We start from the raw sequence: 27,931 nt of genomic DNA on the forward strand, positions 1-27,931 counted from the left end.
TTATTTTCCCTGGACTTTCTGAAGCACCCCTGTATCATGGAATAGGTGTGCATGTCGTCTCTGGTGTAGAAATCTCTGGACATGTTTCTGAAAGGCCACCCTCTGCAGAAGGCTAGGTTTCTCAAGGCCTCCCAGAAAGGAAGTGCGGGCAGGCAAGAGCTGAGGGCAGGCAAGCTCACTAACATCTGTTGTTCTCACCTTTCAAATGAAGAGCAATGAAAGGCTGCGTGTTTCAGAGAGGACCCTGGGCTGGCTAAGCAATTACCTGAGCAGATGTCGGGCTCCAAGTCACTCCAAAGTTCAACCTTCTGCAGTGGTATTTCAGCCCAGATGACTGACTGCATACACAGGGGCACCCAGTCCCATGATTTTGTTTTGGGGGGCAGAAAGGGTCTGAATTGATGGGATTTGAAAAGAAACTAGCTCCTAGTCCAGAGCTTGTATAATCTGGCCCCTTGAGCATTTGCTTGGCACACAAGCAGCGTTTGGTGGCGATGTCATGTACCCAGCCAGCACTAGGAAGAGACCACATGCTGGCTTTCTCAAGTAGGCTGTCCCACCAGGTCCCTTGTCAGTGTCCCTAAAGCCAGGGGGAGAGAAGGCGTTGTAAACAGACCTTCACAGAGCATGACTGAAAGTGGCAGAGGTCTTAGAGTTTATTCAAATAAAAAAATCAGCATATCTTGAATAATAACCATAAGAGTTACACAGCGGAGTGGGCGTTTAGCCTCGTGGTTCAGACACCCATGTCCTACACTGGAGGACCTGGGTCCGATTCCCACTGCAGCTGCTAACTCTAGTTTCCTACCACTGCAAATCCCTGGGCAATGGTGCAAATAATTCAGTTCCTGTCGTCCATATGGGAGACCTGCACTGAGTTTCTAGCTCGCAGCGGGCATTTGGAGAGTGGACCAATGGATGGGAGCTCTATCTGTCTGTCTCTGTGTCTCTTGGGTAAATTAAAAAAGAAAAAATTTGAAAGTAGGGATAGGCATTGTGACTTGCGGCTCACGCTTCTCCTTGGGATGCCTGCATCTCTTCTCAGAATGCGGGTCCAAGTACCATTTACACGGCTTCCAATCCAGCCTCCTGCTAACACATCCTGGGAGGCAGCAGATGACAGCAAGTGCTCGGGCCCTGCCACTCACACTGGAAACTTGGATGCAGTTCTCAGCTCCCGGCTTCCACCTGGCATGGGTAGTATCTGGGTGGTGAACCACAGGATGAGAGCTATCTCTGCTGCTCCCCAACCCCAACCCCACCATTATATAAGCATTAAAAAGAAAAAAAAGAGGAGGGGGCCGGCGCTGAGGCATAACAGGTAAAGCAGCCGCTTGCAGTGCCAATATCCTTTATGGGTGCCAGTTCGAGTCCTGGCTGCTCTATTTCTGATCCAATTCTCTGCTATGGCCTGGGAAAGCAGAAGATGGCCCAAGTCCTTGAGCCCCTGTGCCTATGTGGGATACCTTGAAGAAGCTCCAGGCTCCTGGCTTTAGATAGGCCCAGCTCAGGCCATTGCGGACATTTAGGGAGTAAGCCAGCAGATGGAAGATCTCTCTCTCTCTGCTCTGCCTCTCTGTAAGTCTGCCTTTCAAACAAAACAAAACAAAACAAAATCCTAAAAGAAAAAAAAAAAAAAAAGTTGGGCCAGCATCATGGTATAGTGGTTTAAACTGCTGCCTACAGAAAGAGCATCCCAAATGGGCTCCTCCGGGAAAGCAGTAGAGCATGGCCCAGGTGCTTGGGCCCCTGCACCCTTGTAGGAGACCTGGATGAAGCTCCTGGCTTCGGCCTGGCCCAGACCTTGCTGTTGTGATCACTTAGGGAATGAACTAGCAGATGGAATCCCTTTCTCTCCCCAACCCCACCCCCAACCCTGCCTTTCAAATAAAATCTTTTTTTAAAAAAAGTATTTGAAAGCCACAGAGAGCAGAAGAGACAGAGACACAGAGACAGAGACAGAGACAGAGAGAGAGAGAGAGAGAGAGAGAGAGATCCATCTTCTATCTGCTGGTTCACTCCCTAAATGGCTGCAATGGCCAGGGCTGGGCTAGTCCAAAGCAAGGAGCTTCTTCCAGGTCTCCCACATGGGTGCAGGGGCCCAAGCACTTGGGTCATCTTATGCTGCTTTCCCAGGCACATTAGCAGGAAGCTGGATTGGAAGTGGAGCAGCTGGGACTTGAACTAGTATCTGAATGGGATGCCAGCTTCACAGGCAGTAGCTTAATTGCTACACCACACCACTGGTCCCTAACTAAATCTTAAAAAAAAAAAAAAAAAGTGCCAGTGCTGTGGCATAGCAGGTAAAGCCCCAGCCTGCAGTGCCTGCATCCCCTATGGGTGCCAGTTTGAGACCCAGCTGCTCTACTTCTGACCCAGCTCTCTGCCTATGGCCTGGGAAAGCAGTAGAAAATGGCCCAAGTGCTTGAGTCCCTGTACCTGTGTGGGAGATCCGGAAGAAGCTCCTGGCTCCTGGCTTTGTATTAGCTCACCTCTGGCTATTGCAGCCATCTGGGGAGTGAACCAGCAGGTAGAAGACCTACCCCCCCCCCCTCTCTCTGCCTCTCCCTCTCCCTCTCCCTCTGTATAACTCCGACTTTCAAATAAAACACATAAATCTTTTTTTAAAAAAAGGTAGTTACATGGTGAGACTACATTTTTGTTTTTAACTAGTTCTGCTGTAACTACAAATTAGACGGTGATGAGGATTCAAGAAGCAGACCGTGCCCTCAGCCATCTCTCTGGTCAGGCTAGGTTTGATTGCTGGGTACAAGAAGGATCTCAAGACTATAACTCTGGCCAGAGATGAGGATCTATTTGCAGAATTTGCTGGAACAAAGCAGCACCAAAGAAATCACTTTCATTTTGAAATATTTTTCCCCATAGCTTCACAGTGCCCAAATTAAATAAGGCCTAAATACAGTATTCCCTTTATTAAAGGAGTGCCTAAGTACTGTTCTATATTCAATTGTCTAAAAAGTTTTTTTTTAAAAATGTATTGGGGCTGGTATCACACATAGAGTGCTGGTTTGAGTTCCAGCTGCGTTGTTTCCAATACAGCTCCCTTCATGCACCTAGAAAGGCACTGGAAGATGGCGGAAGTATCTGGGCCCCTGATACACATGTGGAGACCCAGATGGAGTTCCTTGCTCCTGGCTTTGGTCCCAGACCTGATTGTCGTGGCCATTTGGGGTATGAACCAGTGGTAGAGTAATCTCTCTCTCTTGTTCTGCCTTTCAAATAAATAAATTTTTAAAAATATATAAAGCATTCACTGGGATTTTAAAGAATCTCTTTAATTCTCTGTAATATCTATGTTTTAGCTTAGTTCTCAATTGGCCAAGCTTGAGAAATAATTTTGGGGAAAAGGCAAGATAACATTCATAATTCCCCAAGTCAGTGTGACAACGCCTAATGAGGAGACAATTTGGCTTTCATGTAAACATGTCATTTTTCTGTAGAACAAGGGGACAGAAAAGCAAACGACATTTGGATTGCTATATAGAAAGTTACTGACATCCATCCCACTAACTGAAATTGCAAGCTACACATATGGATTTAATTTTAATGGTAGGGCAAGCAATGTGAGTGAGCTCTGTTCTTCACCCCAAAGGGAGTAAAATGGCTATTGAAGGCTTATGCAATTGACTCCACAGATTTTCTTCTGCAGGTTTATACCTGCAGTAGTGGGGAGACACTACTTCAAGCTGTACAGAAAACTACTCAGCCAGTAACGGTGGCTCTTCCGGCTTCCTTCAGACAATGCCTCCTCTCCCCTCTCCACATGCCTCCCACCCCTTAATAACATCCTGCCCATCCTTTACAGCTGGGTCAAACCCCACCTCCTTAAAGACCGGTTCTCTCAGCTCTCTCATTAGCATCAATCGCTTCTCCTTCCCCCAGCATATTATGTATTACCATCTCCATAGCATTCACCAGTCTCAGAGGAGCGAGCTTACATCCCTTGCTCCCTTGCAAATCCCCTGAGAGGCATGAACCTTAGCTTTTCCTTTGTGTTTCCTTCACCCCTGTAACACTGTATTTTCATTAACAAGTGCTTTACGAATGCTGGAGGCCTCTGCAGGGGAAACCAGAACCTGGGGAGGCAGGCATTCTCTCTCTCCTGCGCCAACACACATGTAGGTTTCCAGTATCCTCACAGGTGAGAAGGGAACCCCGAGGCAGGCTCACCATCTCCAAGGTGAAGTGGAGCCTGCCCATGGCTCCAGCGTCGGTGAAATGAAGAGACTCCTAGAAGTCACAGCACTTCATCACAGCTGCTTGCGCAGTTCCGAGTTTTTATCACAAAGAAATTTCTTTTATGTGAGATTTTGAAAGCCTGATGTTCCTACAACGCCAGGAGAGTGCACAAAAGGAGCTCAGAGGGGCGGGGGCTGCGGCTTAGCGGGTGAAGTCCCGGCCTGCAGTGCCCAGCTCGGGTCCCAGCTGCTCCACTTCCCATCCAGCTCTCTGCTATGGCCTGGGAAAGCACCCACATGGGAGGAAGCTCCTGGCTCCTGGGTTCGGATCCGCCCAGCTAGGGCAGCTGCCGCCAATCGGGGAGGGAACCAGCAGTTGGAGGACCTCTCTCTCTCTGCCTCTCCTCCCTCTGTGTAACTTTGACTTTCAAATAAATAAATAAATCTTAAAAAAAGAGGGGGGGAGCTCAGAGACGTGGATAATGTCAAATAATAAATAAAATTTATATATTTATATCTCTGTGGACACTGAGAAGGAAATCACCCAATGAAAACAAATGCTACTTTTCCTGCATTTAATAGGAAAATGAAAAGGAGCGAGGGGAGGGCTTCTGGGGCCACAGCGACAGAACTAGGTCGGGACCAGCGGCCGCACGTACCTGGCGCTTCTGGTCTGCGGTGGGCGACGAGCGGGACCTCACGTGCACCGGGGCGGCCAGCATGTCCGAGCGCTCCAGCAGATCCTCGGCTGACGCGGACTTCCCGGCCCTGCCGGCCGTGGAGCCCGTGTAAGACGGCCCCCCCGGGGTCCCGTCCAGCCACTGGATCCCCCTGGGTCCACCGCGAGCGCCACTCAGCAGCTCTCTCGGGGTCTGGGGGTCCGCGCGTCGTCGCTCCCCGAGGAGGCGACCGCCGGCGAAGGAGCCGCTGCGATCCCGGGGGCCCCGCAGCTGCAGCTCCGAGGCCTCCCTGCGGGGCTGCGGGGCCGGCTCCCGCAGCGAGCTCAGGCTGGTGGCCGAGGCGAGCCCCGGGCCGTCGAGCGCTGCGGGGCCCGGCGCGAGGTAGGTGCTCTGGGCGCGCTCCCGCAGCGGCGCGGGCTCCTGGGGGCCGCCGGCCGCGGAAGGCCTGCGGCCCGTCTTGCGCTGGATGTAGTCGGCCAAGGCGCTCTGCTGGAACTGCTTCAGCTCGGGCCCCGACAGGCTGAGCGTCGAGGAGGCCCTTCCGTCGCGCTCGAAGACGCGGCGCCGGTCGGCCACGGTGCTCTCGGGGAAATGCAGCCCTTTCCTGGGCGGGCCCGCGGGCGCCGGCTCGGCCTCCTCCGAGACGCCCACCTCGTTCATCTTCTCGGGCTCCGAGTAGGAGCGCTTCTTCTGCTCGGGGGTCAGGCGCCGGCGCGCCCCTCGCCGGGAGGCCTGGAGCGCGGGCCGGCCCGCGTCGCCCTCAGCCGGGCTCACGCTGTGGCGCTCCCGCGGCGTGTGCGGCGACGCGGCCGCGTGGGCGTTGGCGTGGGCGGGCGCAGGCGCCTCGGGGCTGCGCTGCCCGACGTGGGCCGAGGCCGGCCGCGGCCGCCAGGGCCTGGACGCCCCGGGCGCCCCCAGCTCGAGGTCGCGGCGCCGGAAGGAGGTGGCCCCCAGGACGCGGGATTGCGCGTCCTTGATGCTGTTGCGGTAGGCGCGGCTGAAGGGGGCGTCCAGTGGGGGCGACTCGGGCGTGCTGGGCCGAGCCTCCCGCCAGGAGGCCTCCTCTTCCTCCTCGGCCTCGCTATAGAGCTGATAGGTGCTCTGGCTGCGGAGCAGGCGGGCGTCGGGCCTCGGGGGCTCCCGGGCCCAGGGTGCAGGGCCTCGGCCCCCCGCGCTGCCCCTCCTCAGCTGCCACGAACTCTCTTCCAGCCGGGGCTCCCCGTTTCCAAAATGTAGCTCCCCGTTACCCAAGGACTCAGCAGACTCGGAGAACCGGACGTCGGCTTTTGTCTCCTCCAGGCCATTCGCGGAAGGATTGGAACTTGGGACGGTCCTGTTGGGCCTGTGGTGATGGCTGTAGCCGGAGCTGCCCACACTCGGGGCTCTCTGGCTCCCCAGCTCTCGCTGCTCGATCTGGGACACCTTCTCCAGCACCGAGCTGTGGGGCTTCCCGTACTGAAGGCCCTGCAGGGCAGAGGCGCTGCCGGAGCTGAGCCTCCTCCGGCCCAGACTGGGTGTCTGCTGGTGTGTTGGGCTCGGCGGCTCTCCGGATCTCGGGTCTGAACTGTGGAAGCACGCCGAGGCACTGGTTCTCCCCTCTGGCCTCGGATAGGACACCGACCTGTCCAGGGAGCCCCTGTGCTCCGGTAGGGTCCTCCTTCCAGGGTCTTCCACCGTGGCGTTGGCTGCACAGGTGAGCCTGCCACCGGCGCCTTCCTCCGCTCCCCCTCCTAGATCCAGGCTGCTTTGCTTTCTTAGACTGTCAGGAATGTTCTGGAGAGAGGAGAAGGCTGACAGGGTCTTGCCAAAGCTGGTGGACAGGCCCTGGCCTAGGCCTTCTCTGTCCAGCCTGCGCCGGAAGTTGGCATTGTAGTCTTCCCGGAAGTCAGCCTCCCAGGGTTCTGAGGGCCTGGAAGATGGCTTGTCCTCCCCCACAGGCCGGACTGGAGCCAGAGGGGATGGGAGGCCGTAGTGATTAGAACATGGCTGGTGGCCGTGAGTGACCTTTCTCTCACTGGGATAGGCGCTGCTGCCTTGGGGAGGGGCCAGAGCTCTCTTCTGGGAGATGTCCTCGTCGTTTTCAGGCACTGAAGAGAAATGGACCTTGTAGGGAACGCATTTGGCTGCAGTTTCTGGTTTCCTCTCCACGGAGGACAGTGGATCATGTTCGAGAGGCTGGTAGAAGGCAAACCCAGGCCTGCTAGCCCCATTTTGGTTCCCATTCTCATCAAAGGAGGCCGCCTTGCCGCCTGCCCCCCGAGGGGCTGTGTGTGCTGTCTCCTTGGCCAGCACAGGGTAGAGCACGCCGTTACTGCTCACAGGAGGCTGAGGCACCTGGGCGAAGTGTGGCTCCAGGGAAGGCACGGGGTAGATGCCGGTGGGCAGCAGCGGCTGGCCAGGCTGGGCCTTCTGGGTGTAGTGGTGCTTGGGCACCGCGGGAGGGCTGTTCTCTGGACTCTTCTCTAGCACCGTGTGCAGCTGTTCCTCTCCGAATGTAGATTTTAGGGAGCCCGAGTTTGTTTGAGGCCGGCAGAACCGTTTCTGCTCTAGGCTGGACCAGGAGCTGGGGCGCTCCCGCTGCCGAAAGGCCGCGTAGCTGTCACTCCGAGCTGGTGGCAGCGGTGCGCCCGCTTTCAGGGGCGGGTTGTCAGCGGCAGTCTCCAAGGAGCCGGGGCACGGCTGGCTCCAGGAAGGGGGTGGCGCTCCCTTGCCCCGGGGAGCACTGTGCCATTTCTCATAGCCCTGGCCATCTGCTGGTGCTCGGGTCTCCCGGGCTGGATGCAGCAGGGCGGAAGAGTTCACCTCGTACTCTGCCGAGACTCCCCGCCGGGTGTCATAGACTGTCTTGACGTAGCGAATGTCTGCCTGCCTCATCCCTTCTAGGAGGCCACCTCGTGCAGACGTCGTGTCCATGGAGCCTGAACGCTCCCGGCCAGAGATGCCAGGGGGTGGGTACTCCAGGATGCTGGAGCTGGTGGAGAAGGAGCTGTAAGCGGAGTCTCTCTTGTTATGCAGGTGGCTGAGCTGGTCAATGCTGCTGGTGGACTTGGCAGGGGAAAGAAGATGGCAGGCTGGGTACCCGCCACTGGGCTCCAGGCTCTCCATGCTGCCCTGGGAGCTGCACTGGTCAGGGCTCCGCCTCAGATAAGCGTGGTCATAGCTGGAGAGGTCACTTGTAGAGGAGCTGGAAGAAGAGGAGACAAAGCGTCAGCACTACTGAGCTTACCATGTAGCGGGCTTCCAGGCGCAGGCCCAGCTTATAAATGTACTCTTATGCAAGATGTTTGGGTTTGCGAAGGGTAGGTAAAAAGGGCCATATTTGGGCCTTGCTCAGCGTCCCAGTGTGTCATCACTTGGAGTTAACTGCCCGGCACTGTAGCCTTTGTGCCTCTAATTAATCACCCATGCCTGCAAGGCCAGGGGCGAGAGTGCCGAGGAAGCCGTGTGGCCCCTGGCCACTGGCAGCAGGCACGCCAGTGCAATGCGCTAAGTGCTGGAAATGACATTCTGCACATTCTGAGAAATGAGAGCGGTAGGGGAAGAAGAAAGAGAGGATGAGGAGGAAGAGTGACTTTTGTGTCTACTGGGGATGTTTGTGGGAAGAAAAAGCTTAGTAAGAGAAGAGGCACGTGAATGGATGAGGGAGACTCTGCACACAGCTATGTTTTTGGTTAATATCTTTCCTTTTTATGGAATTGGAGGCTACACTCTGGCAATCCTCCTGGAATCTCAGCTGTATAGAGACAGTTTGTTTGTGGTGAGGAAGCTCAACTCAAAGCTGAATGACAGAAATAGAGAGAAATCAGAGCTAGGAAAAGCTGATGAGAGGCAGAGAGGCAGAGAGGGAAGGAGGCTTGGTGAGATGCCAAGAGGCTCTTAGAGGCTGGGATTCCGGCCCCTATGGACGACTTCCCAAAGGCTAAGCAAAGCCTCCTGTACATTCAGGAGGGGAAGACCTCGGTTGAAGCTGAACCGGGGGACTTAGAGCCTGGCCTGCAGTGGGGGTGGGGAGGGGGCAGGGAGAAAGAGGAAGACGATTCTCAATCCTGGCGTTGCACACCCCAGAGAGGTGCCTCAAAACGGAATTGCTTAGCAATAGCTTTTAACTTTTTTTTTTTTTTTTTTTTTTTTTGACAGGCAGAGTGGACAGTGAGAGAGAGAGACAGAGAGAAAGGTCTTCCTTTGCCGTTGGTTCACCCTCCAATGGCCGCCGCGGCCGGCGCGCTGCGGCCGGCGCACCGCGCTGATCCGATGGCAGGAGCCAGGAGCCAGGTGCTTTTCCTGGTCTCCCATGGGGTGCAGGGCCCAAGCACCTGGGCCATCCTCCACTGCACTCCCTGGCCACAGCAGAGGGCTGGCCTGGAAGAGGGGCAACCGGGACAGAATCCGGCGCCCCGACCGGGACTAGAACCCGGTGTGCCGGCGCCGCTAGGCGGAGGATTAGCCTAGTGAGCCGCGGCGCCGGCCCTTAGCAATAGCTTTAACTATTAACTCAAAAAATATTCTTCAGTGAAGAACTAAATCTCAGCAACCGGGGGTGGTGTCCTGGCACAGCAGGTTAAACCGCTGCTTCGTATGGGCAACGATTTGAGTCCTAGCTGCTCCACTTCTGATCCAGCTCGCTGCTAATGCTTGGGCCCCTGCCACTGACGTGGGAGACCTGGATGAAGCTCCTGGCCATTGCAGCCACTTGGGAAGTGAACCAACAAATGTAAAATTCTCATTCTCCTTCTCTCCCTCTCTCTGCCCCCACCTTCTCTCTCCCCTTCTGTTTCAAAGATTTTTCAAAAACTCAATAACTAAGCAATCAACTTCACTTAAAAAGACCTCAACAGACTCTCATCTGCTGCCGGTGGAAATCCAAAGTAGTACAGCCACTGCGGAAGACGGTTTGGTGGTTTCTTACACAACCAAACACTCTCTTAGCATACAGTGACTGCTGCCCAGAGGAGTTGGGAACTTCTGCCTGCACACAGATGTTTACGGCAGCTTTATTCATAACTGCCAAAGCCTGGAAGCAGCCAAGATGGTCTTCAGTAGCTGAACGGGTGAAGTACAGTGCATGCAGACACTGGGGTACTCATCACACTGAAGAGAAATAAGCTCTCAGGCAGTGGAAAGACATGGCAGCAACTCAGAAGGCAGGTTACTAAGTGGAAGGAGCCAATCTGAAAAGACCACATGACGCTGCAGAAAAGGCAGTGCGATGGAGACAGCGAGAAGATCAGGGAGAGATGACTAGGTAGAGAAGAAGACTTTGTGGGGCAGGGAAACTATGTTATATGAATATGATAATGTAGATAAGTCATTATAAACTTGCCCAAACCCATAGAATGTACAACACCAATGGTGAACCCTAATGTCAACTATGGGCTTCTGGTGATAATGCTGTGTCAACATTAGTTCATCAGTTGTAACACGGGTACCACTCTAGGGGCGAATGTTGAAGATGGAGTAAATACATATATGGGGGACAGGAAGTACCTCTCATGCTATAAACTTAAAGCTGCTCTAAAAAATAAAGCCTTGAAAAAAAAATGTGTGTACATGAAGACGCTTCAAAAAGTTCATGGAAAGTGCATATTAGGAAAAAACTATGTGTGGATTTCAAGTAATTTTTACACAAAAATAAATTTATGTTTTAGTTCCATCTTTCCATCAGTGAAGTACCCTCCCATGGGGAGGCTATATTGGGAAGATTAAGTGGTTCAAAAAATAAACAAGAATCTCCGTATATCAAACATTTATGACTCACTTTTCTGTAAAGAGGAAATTGCTAAGGGTTCTTGCCCAAGATTTTCCATTTTTAACTGGATAGGTATTTAAGCAGTACTAAAACCATGCCGGTATTGGGACGTTTCTGGGTCTCATGTAAGTCAGTGTGGTGTCTTATTGGCCAAGTGTGTGGAAATGGACTATCTCCAGGGACTATGTCAAGAGACTAGAAGGGCCAGACTCCAACTCAAAAACTAGTGCTGGAATTCAAGAAAAGGCCACAATTTCAGGAGCTCACCTCAAGAATACAATTCTCTTCCATCAGAGGGAATGAGTCTATTGGATGGAACATCCTGCCTTGAGAGGGGCAGGCGTAACTGAAAGGGGACTTGGACTTGGCAGTAGCACTGCGTATGTCGCAGCCAGACTTTCTCATCCTCACCACTAACCCCAACACACAAATCCCCTGTAACTGAAGAGGTTGTATTAAGAAAGCATGGGGGGCCGGCGCCGCGGCTCACTAGGCTAATCCTCCGCCTAGCGGCGCCGGCACACCGGGTTCTAGTCCCGGTCAGGGTGCCGGATTCTGTCCCGGTTGCCCCTCTTCCAGGCCAGCCCTCTGCTGTGGCCAGGGAGTGCAGTGGAGGATGGCCCAGGTGCTTGGGCCCTGCACCCCATGGGAGACCAGGAAAAGCACCTGGCTCCTGGCTCCTGCCATCGGATCAGCGCGGTGCGCCGGCCGCAGCGCGCCGGCCGCGGCGGCCATTGGAGGGTGAACCAACGGCAAAGGAAGACCTTTCTCTCTGTCTCTCTCTCTCACTGTCCACTCTGCCTGTCAAAAAAAAAAAAAAAAAAAAAAAAAAAAAAAAAAAAAAAGAAAGCATGGGGTCTGGTGCTATGGCATAGCGGGTTAGGCCACTGCCTGTGGTGCCGGCAGCCCATATGGGTAACGGTTCAAGACTGGCTGTTCTACTTCCGATCTAGCTCTCTGCTATGGTCTGGGAAAGCAGTGGAGGATGCCCCGGGTCCTTGGGGGCCCCTGCACCAGCATGGGAGACCCGGAAGAAGCTCCTGGCTACTGGCTTCAGACTGGTGCAGCTCCGGCCCTTGCGGCCAATTGGGAAGTGAACCAGCAGATGGAAGACCTCTCTCTCTCTCTCTGCCTCTTCCTTTATCTGTCACTCTTTCAAATAAATAAATCTTAAACAAACAAACAAACAAACAAAAAACATGGACTAGCTCTGCTGAGAATAAAAAAATCGCAGACAACCCTTTTGCTTCCTTTCCTCTCCTGTATCAGAAGAGTCACAGCCAACACTAGGGGAGATGGAGACAGCCGATCCTGTAAGGGCTGCTTCACTCACCAGTTCTGTTCTGGCAGTAGACACTATTTAATCCTCCTCCCAAGTGCTAAGAATTTCAGCACTTCACTGAGACGACAATGAAAAGCTAACTTAGGAACCAGCACACACAAACATCAGAGTGAATAAACCGATAGGTAACTGAAACCCTCTCTGTTGAGTGGCAAGAGGCCATCCCTGACCTATCTCCAAATACAGAGGATATCTGGAAATAGGAAGTGACGGAGCAAGGTTCTAGGGGTTCCCTCCTGGAGCAAACCTCAGCCAGAAAACATCGTGTGGGGCTTTGTGAGGTGCCCAGGAATGGCTCTGCCCCACGAACTCCCCAAGCTGCCTGGGGAATGCGGGCCCCCAAGTCACCCCCAAGGCTTCGGTTCTGCTGTCTGGACATACTCACTTCGATGAGCTCCACCATTCCTGCTTCCGAGACGGCATTTGCAGTGGTGAGCAGGCGCAGCTTGGGGTGAGCGTCTGCAGTCCTGCAGCAGGACCAACCCCACCAGGGCGGCCTTACGGTCCAGAAGAACGCATCAGAGAGGGGCAGCTTCTTACCGTGGCCTGGCCACGTTCCCAGCCACCTTTTCTCTTGCTCTGGCTCACTGCACTCCAGCACGATGCTTTCCTGACTGCAACTCAAACCCAAAGACACATTCCCCGCCCCGGGCCTCAGGGCCTTCTACCTGCTGCTCCCACCACTGGAATGCTCCTCACTGGCTCCCTCCCTGCTTTATTCCTATGTCCGCCTCAGGGAACACTTCCTGGAACTAAGGAAACAGAATCTCTGCTCCCCTTACTCCTTGTTCCTCTGCTTTTCTCATAACACTTAGCACCACGTGATGTCATCACATCCCCTTGGGTAACAGGAAGGAGAGTTCAGTTGGACCTATGACGTTTAAGGGACTAAAGTGCACTTAACGATATGTTTGCTGATTCTGTGGTAGACACATGTTCCTTAATTATCGATTATGAATATAAAATATACTTAAATATTTTTAAAACATACCAAAGAGCACAAGTATTTGAACCCATTTCCTAAGGTGTACTCACAAAATGACAATTTCTCAGATGATCAAGTATGTTTGGAAAAATCTGGGCTAAATAAGTTAAACAGTCTTACTTATTAAAGTCTTCCAAGTCTTTCATAAATTGCCGTTCATGTGCCATTGTAAATGGGAACTACACTAAGTGTGTTTTTCAAATTTTTTTCCAAGGAGTGTCAAATGCGCTATCATTCCATGGAACACACACTGAGAAACAAATCATTGTAGGCTGGGGCTTTTTTTATATCTGGTTCACCACTGTACCCCCAATAATCAGAAATCATCTGAGACAAAGTAGGTACTCATACATGTTTATTGACTAAGAACTGGCACTTTGGTATCTTCTTTTTTAAAAAAGCCTTTTTACTTGAGAAACAAAATGAAAGAGACAGAGCTACTGCCTGCTAGTTTACCTCCCAAGTGCCCTCACTGACCAAGGTTAGGCTAGGACAGAGGCCAGGAGCCAGGAATTCAATTTGGGCCTTCCTCATGGGTGGTAGGAATCCAATTACTTGAGCCATCACTTACTGCCCCTCAGGTTCTGCATTAGCAGAAAGTTGGAATTAGGAGCAAGAACTGGGTATATAACCCAGGCATTCTAATTGGGGTGCAACCAGCATAACTGCTAGGCTAAATATCGGCCCAATTAAAAAAAATTATTTTAAGAAAGTATTTTATTTTACTTAATATAGAGCTGGCCGTCTGTATATAAAAATTAAAATGAATCTTAATGAAGAATGGGATGGGAGAGGGAGTAGGAGGTGGAGCAGGAGTTGGGGGTGGGAGGGCAGATACGGGAGGGAAGAACCGCTACATTCCTAAAGTTGTACCTATGAAATTTATATTCATTAAATAAAAGCTTTCTAAAAAAATTTATTTCTTTGAAAGGCAGAGTTACACAGAGAGAGGGAAAGACAGAGAGAGTCTTCCACTGGCTGGTTCACTCCTTTAATGGCCACAACAGCCAGGGCTGGGCCAAGCAGAAGCCAGGAGCCCAAAGCTTCATCTGGGCTTCCTACGTGGATAAAGGAGTCCAGGCAAACAGGCCATCTTCTGCTGCTTTCCTAGGCACATTAGTAGGAGCTGGGTTGGAAATGAAGTAGCTGGGACTGAACTGGTGCCCAAATGGGATGCCAGCACATTGTAAGCGCCATGACACAATGCCAGCCTCCCCCAATTTATTTAAAAACTTTTTTTTTTTTTTGCAGAGCCAGAGAGAGAGAGACAGGGCACTTTGGTATTTTTATACTTTATTTCAGCCTCTTGATGGGGCTGGGCTACATGATTTTTTCAAGGTCTCTCCTGAGGTGTGTGTATATATACACACACACATCCTGTATCAAAGTGCCTGGGTCAGAACCCTGGCTGTGCTGTGAATCCAGCTTCCTGCTAATGCACACCCTGGTTCAGGTACTTGGGTTCCTGCCACTCATGTGAGAGCCCCAGATGGATTTCTGGACTCCTGGTTTCAACCTGGATCAGCCTTGGCTGTTGCAGGCATTTGGGGAATGATTGGCAGATGGAAGATCTCTCTCTCTTGCTCAACCTGACAGCCCCCCTCCCCATGCTCTGCCTTTCAAATAAATAAATTCAATTTTAAAATTTAAAAGAGTATATTAATAGTTCAGTACCACTCTGTGAGATTTCTGCAGGGCAGGTGAAGACAGGGACAGGGTCTGAGAGGAAGCAGCTGAAACGAGATTTCAGGGAGACTCCAAGTCCAACCCAGCTTGCAGACACTTGCAGTCCATGTCCTCGTCTCTCCGCCCCTCCCCAGTCCTCCTGCTCCCTCATACCCCTCCTTCTTCACGAGTGACAGTCCCACAGGTTCAAGACAAGACTGGGTCTCCAGAACTAAGCTAAGGCTGTTGGGGAGGATCCCAGCTGACTGATCTGGCACACCACACCACTAGATGCCACCGTGCTCCCGAGAACACACCGGAGCACTTCTCTGGTGGCAGCTGCAAACATCAGACCCAGGAGAGGACCTCCAGGTTGGGGTGGAGCCCCCTGCCAGAGCTGCGAGCCTGGGGCATGCCTGGGGTGCTGTGTGCTGCAAGCAGGAATGAATACACACTCAGGCAGCCCTTGGGGGTGATCTGGGTGCCTGCCTGCCTTCCTTCCCCATGCAGTGCTCTATGCCAGCAGGAGGAGCCACCTTGGAACATGAGTCAGACAGTCAGGATGTAGAAACAACACAAGGGCAGATCAGCCGGCCGCAGCCCCTCTGGAGGCTGGCGTGGGGAGGAGGAAGAAGGAGGTGGAGAAATGGAGGCTCAGGACATTCTACCCAGCCTGCTGCAGATCACCAGGGGCACTGGAAGCAGTTATCCTAAGCCCGTCTGCAGGCCACAGTAGTCTGTCTGCTGCTGGAGGGTCAGGGCATTTTTAGGGCACAGTGTGATTTCAGATTCAGGGTTTCCTAGGAAGGTTAGAGGTTAGGAGGCTCCGAAGGACACCACTGTTTTGGGGTGATATTAAACACACCTGCATTTATGAGTATGTACTCACTGGGGCCACTGACCTTCAAGTTCCTTTCCAGGTTTCACCATACCTCTGTCTTTAGCCTGATTATTATAATTAGTTGTCACTTATCAAGTGCTTCCTCTGTACCAGGAACCGCACTTGTTATTTTATTTAATTCTCACAGTGCTCTAATGAAAACAGGTACTATTAATTTCATTTTGCAGAAGAGGAAGCCAAGATCCAGGAGGTTCAATGATTTGTTCAAGCTGAGGCAGTAAGTGGTGATACTCAGATTTACACTGAGTCTGACATGAAAGCCGAGAACCTTCCATTGTGCCTTTCTTCGTTCGAACCCTAAGGTTCCCTACGTCTTGCCTTCTGAAAACCCTAACACCTCTGTCCCATAAAGCAGAAGCAGTGTGTCTTTGAGAAGCAATCCTTCCAGGGTGACCGGGAGGACACGGGTAAAGGAGAGTATCTCTTCCTGTGGCCCGAGGCTATCCTGCTGTGTTGGGAGAGCTTTACCCTGTCCAGGTCCATGAGACATTGTCCGCCCCCGAGAGGCCCAGGATTTGACCTGTGACTCAACCAGATGGGAGTATTCAAGGCCTGACTGAGTTTGGGCCTTGCCAATGCACAGACACCATCTGTTCATCGTTTCAGAAGCTGCCTGCACCCCTACCCCAGCATACATGCACACACACACACACATGCACACCAGCACTTGGGTCTCATTTGTATGCAGGGACTTGAGATGGCCCTTGTCCTCTTGACCTTCTCACCTCCTTCCGGTTACCTTTCTCCAAGCATTTCCTGAAAGTGAAAAGCTACAGAGTCTGATTCCCTGGGGTCAGAGGACAGGCCCACTCTGCAGGAAGCGTGGGGAGTCCTGATCGCGTTCTGGCTTTCTTACGCCTGGGTGGCCACGTTTGGCTTCTTTTCCCCAGCTCCTCTTGATGGTCTCAGTCCTGTGATAGATCCCTTTTCCTGTAACACTCACAGTAGCTCCTGCTTTTCCCTGATGGAACCTCCAGTCACACAGACCTCGACCATGAAAGCAGAGGAAGTACAGCTTAGCCATTCCATGCAATGGCTTTGCGACCTGGTCTGGGTTTGTCTAGACTCAGGTCCTGGTCATTCATTTGACTTTGGACAAATTCATCTATGCCTCAGTTTCTCATTCTGTGAAGTGGGGTTACTAATACTGTGTGTGTTTTGGAGAAGCAGGTGAAAGATTACAGGAGGTACAGACACACTGCGCATTTCTCAATGCGAGGTGCTGCTGCTGTCGTAACTAAGCTGGGAAAACTGCCTTAACAGGGAGAGAAACCGAGCGGAGCGTTCAAATGCCTAAATGAGACCATTCAGATAAAAACCAGATGCAATTCTGACTAACGAGACGGGACACTTACACAACCAGGGACGGAGTCGGCCACTTTCCCTAATGTGGTGTTACCGTATGTACCCGGAAGATGTCTGAGAATTAGTGGATGCCACAGATATCCCAGTGACCTTCCAGTGGTCAGAGTAACTCTGGTGCCTCTTCGCATCGATCCAGCCTGGGAGAGCAGGACGCTTGGCCTTTTAAGAGGCTGAGAAAGGTCGCACACAGAGATCTAGTACTTGGGGTGCATGTCAGGAGATGTTCTTGAAACAGAAGAGAGTGAGTTCACTTCTGAGAACACCCCATTTGAAAGTAGGAAACCGCAGGGTCTCGGCTGCAGCCACTCACCTGGAATGGTAGCTTTGGTGCCAAGGAGGACCAATCGTGCCCTGAGATACCTGCATCATGCTGGCATCGGCTCGGGTCTCCCCAGATCTGGTCGTATGCCACGAGTGGGGGCGGCCTGCAGGTTCACCACGCCTGGGGAAACACAGAGGACACATGTTTCCAGCATTAGCTCAGTCTCCCACTGTTGTCACTTGTGGATTTGGGAGCACAGACTGCCATACCCTCTAGATCAGGAAGCAACCAAGTAAAATACTAAACAGAATATTTCTGAACTTCTTTCTCTTACAAATCATTGCTATTCTCTGCTTAATTAGTAGTTCAGTTCTTATTTTGACATAACTCCAGACTTACATAGAAATGTCACAAAAATCAGTACAAAGACTCCCTACACAACCTTCACCTAGATGTCTGATGTGTTAGCATTTTATGTTTTGCTAACGTAAACCACATGGAGCTCTGCTCTTGGTCTCTGAGGGCACTTCAGAAAGTTCATGGAAATTAAAAATAAGTTATTCCGGTGGCTGAGGGTCTTCAAAAAGTTCACAGCAAAAGTGCATTATGAAAATACTTTGCATGCATTTCAAAACTTCTTTCACCACACAAAATTTATATTTTAATTCCCTATTTCTGTGAATTTTTGGAAGAACCCTCATATATACCCATGTAGAAACAAGGAGCACCGATTCCTTTCCCCTTCCCAAAGGCCTTTGTGTGAGATGAAGGTTTGCAGGAGATCTGAAAGTCCCCTGCCATCCTCTGCTGCTGGATAAATGATTCTATTGTATTTTGCTTTCTTGGTAAAAATGACATCAAAATTAGCAGCAACCTCAGTGGTAACAGTGCTGTGAGCCACACAATCTAGAGAACAAATGGCTCCCCAAATAGTGTCTTATTTTGCAAGTCGCTGGCTTCAACTTTTGAACATCCTGCCCTTAAAACACAAAGAACTGACAAAGCCAAAGGGAGAACACGGGTGTCTTTCAGCTGGCAACACAGTGGGGTGGAGCGAGTGAGGAGGGCCATGCTGCTACAGAAGGCTGAAGTCAGGAGGGCGATCCATCAGGCATCTCATGCTGCAAACTCCTGAACCCTAAGACTGCAGGGGGATTGTTCTGTAGTGTAGGACACTTCTATGAGACCCAGGAAGCCACTTTGAAATGATGAACGAAACAGCAGTAAGTTACTCATTGTACTTGGCATTGGGACTAGAAACCCACCCACGCCTTTTCTGTGGAAAAAAAATTTAGCTTCTGTCATATAAGTGAAAAATCACGTCCCTGATGCCAATAAAATTTCAGTTGTTAAGCATATCAGGATAGCACTAGGCAGGGTGCCAGGAGGCTGGGTTCTTACCCTCTCTTTGTAATTGCTATATACGACTCAGTATGAGTGTGCTCATCTGAAAAGGTGACGAGAGGTGGGCACTTGGCACAGTGGTTAGGATGCTGCTTGGGACATGTGGAGCTCACATCAGAGTGTCTGGGTTTGAATGCTGACTCTGCTTCTGGTTCCAGCTTCCTGCTAATGTGCACCCTGGGAGGCAGCAGGTGATGGCTCATGTTGGATCCATGCCACCCACGTGGGAGACCCAGATTGAATTCCCCCCAGCTCCAGCTTTGGCCTGGCCCAGTCCCAACTGTTACAGGCATTTGGGGAGTGAACCAGCAGATACGCCTCTATGTCTCTGTCTCTGTCTTTCAAATAAATTGGATAAATAAATAAGTGCAAACCTAAAACGTGATGAGATTAATCAAAGAGGATGAATTGACTTCATTTTAACCTGGAATGATTTTTTAAAAATATGAGAGACACTGAAGGCTTCCCTAGATAGATGATGATTTTTTAAAAATATGACTACATTGAGCCGGCGCCGTGGCTCAATAGGCTAATCCTCCACCTAGCGGCGCCGGCACACCGGGTTCTAGTCCCGGTCGGGGCGCCGGATTCTGTCCCGGTTGCCCCTCTTCCAGGCCAGCTCTCTGCTATGGCCAGGGAGTGCAGTGGAGGATGGCCCAGGTGCTTGGGCCCTGCACCCCATGGGAGACCAGGAAAAAGCACCTGGCTCCTGGCTCCTGCCATCGGATCAGCGCGGTGCGCCGGCTGCAGCGGCGGCCATTGGAGGGTGAACCAACGGCAAAGGAAGACCTTTCTCTCTCTGTCTCTCTCTCTCACTGTCCACTCTGCCTGTCAAAAAAAAAAAAAAAAAATATGACTACATCAAAAAGTTCTTGGGAAAATGGAATCAAAACAGACTTTTTGGTGCAAGAAATTTTTGAAATCTATGCATAGGAGGGATCTTCAGAAATCTCATGGAAATGTGTATTATTACAAAGCTTTGCATGAATTTCAAAAAACTTCTGCGTGAAAACAAATATCTATTCACTGCATTTCCCATGAACTTTTTGCAGATTCCTTAGTTCAACTTTCTGAAGAGTGACTATGATCACAGGAAAATGGTCTTGGGTGCAGCAAGGGAAATAGGTGCAGAAGATTTTTAAGCAGTCAGTAAATATTTATTGAACCAAAGGGGACTACAATCAGGTGGACTAACTGCTAAAGTGAGAAAAATTCAGATCTCTCTCGAGATGGGGAGAGACTGGGATGTGGCTAAAGATGCTACTCCTGAGATCGGACAAACTTAGGCCTGAATCCAGTTTGTAAATTGGATATCCCTTATTTTTATTCTCTGGATTTTAGGTGAGTTTCTTCACCGCCTTGAACTTTCCACTCTGTAAAAGGCAGACCATAATCGAACCTATCACAGGGCTTCTGTGGGATTGAAAAGGTGATAACGTACCTGGCACAGGTAAGAGCTCTGTGAACGTGGAGCATTATCACCATCAGTCACTCCTCATTAATGAGTTGCTAAACGAGTAGAGAAGCTAAGGAGACCGGCCTGTCAGAGATGCCTAGAAGGACGGCTGGACACAGGAGAAAGATGCTGAGGGTGACTGATGGAGGAGAGGGGAAGGGCCAGGAACTGCTGGCAGTGCCGACTCGTCCAGCTCTGAGCTCCCCGGGAAGGCATCGAGGACCAGTCATTACAGCACAGGCTGCTCTCAGACTTGCTGTGGTTACAGCATCTAGGATCCTGGCCTGCGTACGGCAGAGAGCTGCCAGAGCAGTGACTGACCTGTGATCAGGGGAGAAAACAAGCCAAGAAGAACTAGGCCTGCCCACCTGGAAACTGCAGAGGAACTAAAGGAAGGGTGGTCGTGCAGTCTTAGGCTAAAGAGACAGAGCAGGCTGCAAACTCCAGAGGTCAACAGCTGGGGCTGGGCTATTGCAACATGTTCAGCTGCTTGTTGGGGACAATCCTCACAACAGGTCCCAGACAAGCCCCAAATCATTAGGGTCAGAACTGTCCCAGAGCTGAGTCAACCCTCTTCTCAGAGGGGCCAGCATCTCAGCGGAGGGACCTTCTCTCTGCTGGTCCCGCTGTGACTGCGGAAATCCAGCTCCCAGACACAAGGCTGCCCCTCTCACCCGGTTCCTAAAGCCAGGCCACCTCCCTTGAACATCACTTCCTCAGACGCAGATTCCTGGCCTATTCCCTGGTTCCGTCCAGTGACTAGAAATCCTTCCTGGTGCTCCCTCCCCTGGGGGCTGGCCCAGATCACACCCAGCCAGCAAGCCTGGGAGTCAGGGTGTAAACCCAGTCACACAGGACTTCAGGTGCAGCAAGAGCCCAGCCCTGGGTGAAGAAATAAAGTCTCTTGCGTGAGGCTCTTGGAAGCGTTTCACGTGCAGATCGCTTTGGACTCCAATGGGCCCAAGAGACAAAAGGAGAAAGAACAAACTGTGATCGCCCTAGTGAAGGAGTGAGGGCCACTCTCTGGGTGTAAGCCCTGGGACTGCCCCGAGAAGCAGGCGGGCACCACTGAATGCCCAGGGTGGCCGTCCAGGAGTTCATGCACCCCAGGGTACATGTCGGGTGTCACAGGCTCTCCAGAAGGAAGCGCCCTCGCCCTGTCCTGGAGATGAGGTGTGAGAGGTTTCTGGGTAACTTCTGGAGTTCCAGAAAGCCTCCAGTGTGACACCCTACAGGACGTGGAGGTCCCCGAAGAACAACAGTACAGCCACCCAGACTCTACGTCAGCTGGCTCACCGCTCTCAGGCAGGGAGGTGTACAGGAAGACAGGACAGGGGGAGCTGCTTCACCCAGGTCCGTGCAGAACATCCCTGTGCTTTGAAGACAACGGTGAGACACGCAGGCCTTCCCCAGCCTGCTTCCCTTCAGTCTGGGGGCATTTATGGAGACCTGTGTGCCAGCCACTGCGGTAACCCTGGGAAGCCAAGAGCAAAGGATCATGAGACCCAGTTAATTCACGGCACAGAGACAGGTAAGCCACTGCAACCGTGTGACGGGTCCCCTAACAGAGCCCCGTCCGAGGTGCTCAGTGGGCGCAGAGGATGGGGACACAACACGGCAGGGTTGAGTCGAGGCGGCTCTGCTGTTACCCAGGAAAGGTTTTTCCAGATGGGACAGAGTGGAAAAAGGAAGAGAAGGAAGCACAGAAGGAAAAGCATGGAAAAGGCAGGGGAATGCTCAGGACGATAAATCCAAGTCACGCAAAGGATCCAGAGAGGAGACGAGGAATACCGCGAGGGCAGCAGGTGAGGGGGAAGGGAGAGGGCTCACATGGTACAGAGGCCTCACTCGGTGCCATACTAGGAGTCTGGACTGGGTCTGGTGGCATTGGAAGCCCCAGAACATTCGCAGGGAAGAGTGGTGGGAAGACACCAGTAACAAGCAGAATACATTGGAGGCAGACAGATTGGAGGATACTGTGTTGGTCAGGTAAGAGACGACGAGGGTCTGGCACTGAGGCAGTGCCCATGAACTTGAGGAGATGACAGATCTGAAAGCAGAAGCCTCAGTCTCAGTGACCACTTGGATATTCAGTCATATAAGAGGGCACTTCAAAAATTCATGGAAAAACGGAATTAAAAGGTAAGTTGATTTTGATGCAAAAACATTTCAAAATACACACATTTTTTCCCCCCATAAGACACATTTTTCATGAAATGTTTGTAGACCCTCTATATTTACCCTGGGTGTGATATCAGGCTTAACAAGCTTCAGAACAGGGTGCTTTTGAAACACACATAAATACCATTGAAAGGTTTTTTAAAAACGGTTTTCTTTTGGATGCAGAACATATGCTGGGAGAATACTTCCAAAATAAATCCTTGTTTTATGGTTCTTCCATACCATACATAAAGAAGTAATGAAATAAGGAAAAAGATAACCAAAAATAGCCTACCAACTCTCATATCCTCGTTGGTAGAATAAATCAGTGCAACCTGCATGAATATTGGGCAATGTCTAGTTGTTGTTTTAAGAAAAAGCAATGTGGCCAGCACTGCGGCTCACTAGGCTAATCCTCCGCCTGTGGCGCCAGCACCCCAGGTTCTAGTCCCAGTCAGGGCGCCGGATTCTGTCCTGGTTGCCCCTCTTCCAGTCTAGCTCTCTGCTGTGGCCCGGGAGGCAGTGGAGGATGGCCCAAGTGCTTGGGCCCTGCACCCGCATGGGAGACCAAGAGAAGCATCTGGCTCCTGGCTTCGGATCAGCACGGTGCGCCGGCCGTAGCAGCCACTTGGGGGTGAACCAATGGAAGGAAGACCTTTCTCTCTGTCTGTCTGTCTGTCTGTCTGTCTCTCTCACTAACTCTGCCTGTTAGAAAGGAAGGAAGGAAGGAAGGAAGGAAGGAGGGAGGGAGGGAGGGAGGGAGGGAGGGAGGGAGGGAGGGAAAAGAAAAGATGATATGTTCAATGATGTGAACAGTACTTCTGAAAAGATACTTTAGGGGCTGGCACTGTGGCGTAGGGGGTAAAGCTGCCACCTGCAGTGCCGGCATCTCACATGGGTGTAGGCTTGAGTCCCGGCTGCTCCACTTCCATTCCAGCTCTCTGCTATGGCCTGGGAAAGCAGTAGAAGATGGCCTAAGTCCTTGGGCCCCTGCAGCCATGTGGGAGACCCAGAAGAAGCTCCTGGCTTTGGATCAGCTTAGCTCTGGCCGTTGTGGCCATCTGGGGAGTAAATCAATGGATGGAAGATCTCTCTCCCTCTCTCTCTCTTTGCCTCTGCCTCTCTATAACTCTGCCTTTCAAATAAATAAATAAATCTTTTAAAAAAGAGTCAATTTCTGATACTTAAAAGAAAAAAGATACTTTAGGAGCCATCAACAGTGACAGCCATGGGAGAAAACTCATTTTCACTGTATTTTATTTTGTAGTTTTTGAATTTTGTACCATGTCCATGTATTGTCTATTAAAAAGCAAAGTATTTTTAAAAATAGCCTCCCATTTTAGAAATATGATTCACGTATGTTGCAATAACCAAAAGAGTCGAGTATTTGTTTACAGACTTTTCCAACATGGCAAACAACGTGTTTAGCATTCCTAAAGAGCACAGCATGCTTGCACATTTTGGGGCCACTCTGATTTCCGAAAAGATGAGGAAGTATTTTCTGAGGGTAAATTACATCATGAGCAAATCAGTAAGTCAGACGATGATTTAATTTTAAAATTCAGCAAACTTGGTTGTGTGTGTGGGTGCAATTCAAACAAAGTCCTTTTGTTGCAGTCCTAACCACAAACAAGGAAGCTGAACGTGTGGGATGGACCAGCTGATGAAACTGGAATCAGCAATGACACAACGTCCTTAAAGGATCTCGCCCCAGCACAGAGAGAGGCAGGAACGCCAAGCACATTTCTGAAAATTGTCACACAGGGATTTCAGGCAAGGTTTGTCGATTCCCTACTTTGTGCCTCCTGCAAGATCATGGAGAACCTCAAAGAGTTTATAATCTTGTTGGGGGAAGACGTGGTAGCCATAGAAAATATTAAACAAAATGAGAGTATTATTATTCACTCAAAAAGTAAAACAGTGCCTGCCGAGTGCGAAGCACCATTCTAGGCACTTGAGTATTTTCTCACTTAAACTTTGCACTGTCTATGATATGAATGAAGCAAATGAGAGAGTCTAAGCACCGTGTCCTTAGTCACAAAGGCAGTGAGTGGCAGAGCCCATACTCAAACTCAGGCATCTGTCTGCGGAGCCTGTGTTTTTATTCTCAGCAGTGGGCACCCTGCAGTGAGGTGGGAAGGGCAGAGGAGGACAAGCTTTAGCAGGTAAGCAAATGAAAAACCAGGATGTTTTCCTGTAGTTAGAAGGGCCCTTTGGATACAAGACTGGGCAATGAGAGAGTAATTGAAGGTTCCTGCTTAGGCCAGGCATGACTTCTTTGAGAGAGGAACAGGCAAAGCAAGACTCAAATGATGAGAAATATTTAGCAGAAGAAAGAAGGAATGCAAGGTCCTTGAGGCAGGAATGGATTTGGGGTTTTCAAAGAGTAAAAGCAAGTGTGTCCAGGGCTGGTTGAGTGAAGAGCAGATAGCATGAGACTCAGATCCTACTGGGCCACTAGGCTTTGGAGGCATTTTGGTCACTGGGGTCTGAAGCCAGCAAAAATCTTGGAGTGGGACTTGAGAGGACCTTGAAAGACTGGTATTGTTTGGATCAATATTCTAACTTAGAACATAAAATAAATCCTAACAGCTAGAGTCAAATCTTTCTGTTGATGTTCCTGGATAAGCTTTGTTATGGTAGACCTTGCTGGAGTACCACCTTTGTAACAGCACACCAACTGGACATGAATCAAAACTATAAGAATGTAAAATAGCTTTAATGATTTTATGATTATTTTAAAATTTACTTCGGGGGCAGTGGTATGGCACAGCGGGTAAAGTTGGCACTTGTGATGCCAGTGCCCCATATGGGCACTAGTTCACATTCTAGATGATCTACTTTTTTCTTCTTCTTTTTCTTTTTTTAAAGATTTATTTATTTATTTGAAAGGCAGAGTTACAGAGAGGCAGAGGCAGAGGCAGAGGCAGAGAGAGAGAGAGGCTTTCATCCACTGGTTCACTCCCCAGATGGCTGCAACGGCCAGAGCTGTGCCGATCTGAAGCCAGGAGCCAGGAGCTTCTTCCAGGTCTCCCACACGGGTGCAGGGGACCAAGGACTTGGGCCATCCTCCACTGCTTTCCCAGGCCATAGCAGAGAGCGGGATCGGAAGTGGAGCAGCTGGGACTCAAACCACCGGGGATGAAGCAAATGAGAGGTGGCAGCTTTACCAGTTATGCAGCAGCATTGGCCTCAATGCTCCATTTCTGATCCAGCTCTCTGCTAATGAGCTGGGGAACACTGCGAAGACGGCCCAAGTGTGTGGGCCCCTGCTACCCATGTGGGAGACCTGGATGGAGCTCCTGGTTCCTGGCTTCCGCCTGATCCAACCCTGGCTGTTGTGGCCATCTGGGGGAGTGAACCAGCAGATGGAAGATATCTCTCTCTCTCCCTCTCTTTGACTTTCAAATAAATTTTTAAAAAAAAGTTTTAAAAAGAAAGTTTATATGAGTGAGGTTGAACATATTTCTGTTTGATAATTGTTTATAACCCTTGCCTATTTTCCTGCTGGTCTTTTCATTTGTTGAACTCTTTATTTAATAGAGTCAATAAGCCTTTGACTATGACATAAATTCAAAATAGTATGTCAAAAATAATATTAAGCTGAAGAATATAAAATACACTCAGACTACCAGTACCACAAAACAAAAATGACCGTAATCCCTCGCTAACCTATCTGCCTGCCCATTCATCATTCACTTAGTGTACAATACTATTATGAAGGCAAAGTCTGTCACAACAAAGTTCTACTTTAATCCCCAATGCTCCCCCGCTACAAAAAGAAGTAAAATACAGTATGTCAGTGCATTTTGTAAATTAAGCCTATTGAAATTACCATTTTAGAGGCTTGGGTTGAGGTCTTTTTGACACACTTGTTGAAACTCTGTTTCTTAAGCTTATGTGTGTCACTGCTATTTGACTCCATCTATTTTTTAAATGATCGAAAAACTGAAATTATTTTTAAATTAAGAAATACCTTAAACATATCAATATAAAGACTACCCATGTAACTGATTGCCAAAATTCATTGAATCTTAGTATTTCCCCCATATTTTTACTTCTTTTGAATCGTAATTAGAGGATTAATCGTAATTAGTGAGTTAATTCTCAGGGCAGCTGCACTTGCTCTCCAGGTTCCCTCACCCCTACCTCTTATCCCCCACTGCTAATCATTAGAGTTCCCTTCCTCTGCACCTTTGCTAAGGTTTCACTATGCAAACACAAGCAAATATGAACGTGTAGTCTCATTCTACCCCTTCCCCAGAGGGCTCACGTGTGGCACTCTCCCTCTGGTTTTCTGCACTGGACAACACATGTTGGCCATCATGCTATATCAGTCAGTAACCAACAGGACTTTCTCAAACCTTTGTGTCTCTTCAGCTGCTGGCTATTCCACTGTGTGCACAGAAGATTTTAATTTAATGAGACCCATAATTTGTTTTAAAGTTCTATTTATTTGAAAGGCAGACAGAGATATCAATCTTCTCTTTTTGAAATCACTCCCCCCAAATGCCTGTAACAGCTGAGATTGGGCCACACTGAAGCCAGGAGCCAAGAATTCACTGCTGGTCTCCCCCACAAGTGGCAGGAACCGAAGGACTTCAGCCATCACCTGCTGCCTCCTAGGGTGTCCATTTGCAGGAAACTGGATTGCAAGCAGAGCTGGTACTTGAGCCTCAGAATTCCATATGGGATGCAGGGGTCCTTAAGCAGTGTCCTAACTGCTGAGCCAAACACCAGTCCCCCTTCTGTAGCACACTCATGCTGCTGCCAGAGGCGTCACTACCGAAAAACCACCTGCTCTTCACAGAATCCCTCTGGGCTCCTCCAGGCTCTCTTTCAGACTTTCCGGATTCACAAAAAAACAGCCAGTAAGCACCTTTCCCCAGGTTTTTATAATTGTCTGATAGGTACGTCCTTAAAAAATAGCTCAGTGGTTAGAAAGGTATGCATTAGGTAATACAATCTCATAGCAACACACAGTCCGTTCTGGAAAGACACATTCTTTTTAAATGTCATATCCTGATACTAAGCCCTGGGGACTTTTGGCTTTTACAACTGAATCATGACAAGAGTGAAGTCTGCTCAAATACAGATTAAAACTCAAACAAATAAGATTGGCATAAAAAAGATAGCATACTGTATCCCTTTCTCCTCCATACCTGTCCTATTATCCCTTTTGCTACTAGTTTATCTCCTCTTCACCTTCTATCCCAAAGTATTATTTAAAGATTAAATTTTACTGATTACCACCCAAAATATGACTATAAAAGAGAGGGACTAGCAGTGGGAGTTGGTGTTTTTCACTTAGTCACCAGGAGGCAATGATATGGAAATACTCTTTTTCTCACTATTCCCCTCTTTTGACCTTCACCCTCAACTCTGACACACAGAGGAATCAGAATATCCCCTGTCCTTCCCACGTATCAACGTTTGCACGTAAGTCATGGCGGAATTTGCTGTAAGCAGATCACAATACCTATGATCTGTAATAGCATCTTTGCCAGTCACTGACTATATATATATATATATATGTGTGTGTGTGTGTGTGTGTGTGTGTGTGTGTATTTGTTTAATTATTTGAAAAGCAGAGTTGGTTACAGAGAGAAATGGAGAGACACAGAGAAATCTTCGATCTTCTGGTTCACTTCCCAAAAGGGCCGCAACGGCCAGGGCTGGACCAGGTTGAAACCAGGAGCCAGGAACTCCATCTGGGTCTGCCACATGGGTGGCAGGGGTGCAAGCACTTGGGCCACCCTCCACTGC

At 50.1% G+C, this 27,931-nt stretch overlaps 1 protein-coding gene across 5 annotated transcripts in view; it reads right to left on the reverse strand.

The window, feature by feature from the left end:
• The window catches only part of SHROOM3 (shroom family member 3), a 342,800-nt gene that overhangs the window by 26,328 nt on the left and 288,541 nt on the right, over positions 1–27,931 (reverse strand). For all 5 annotated transcript variants that reach the window (XM_051819657.3, XM_051819655.3, XM_051819661.3 and 2 more), the window contains 2 exons: positions 17,194–17,325; positions 4,859–8,063 (listed from right to left, as the gene is read on the reverse strand). In XM_051819657.3, coding sequence (XP_051675617.3) covers positions 4,859–8,063; positions 17,194–17,325 — 3,337 coding nt within the window. The remainder of the gene's footprint in view (positions 1–4,858; positions 8,064–17,193; positions 17,326–27,931) is intronic.

The sequence above is a fragment of the Oryctolagus cuniculus genome, chromosome 8, assembly GCF_051225735.1.
Source record: "Oryctolagus cuniculus isolate XC-2025 breed Fujian yellow rabbit chromosome 8, ASM5122573v1, whole genome shotgun sequence".
Lineage (NCBI taxonomy): Eukaryota > Metazoa > Chordata > Mammalia > Lagomorpha > Leporidae > Oryctolagus > Oryctolagus cuniculus.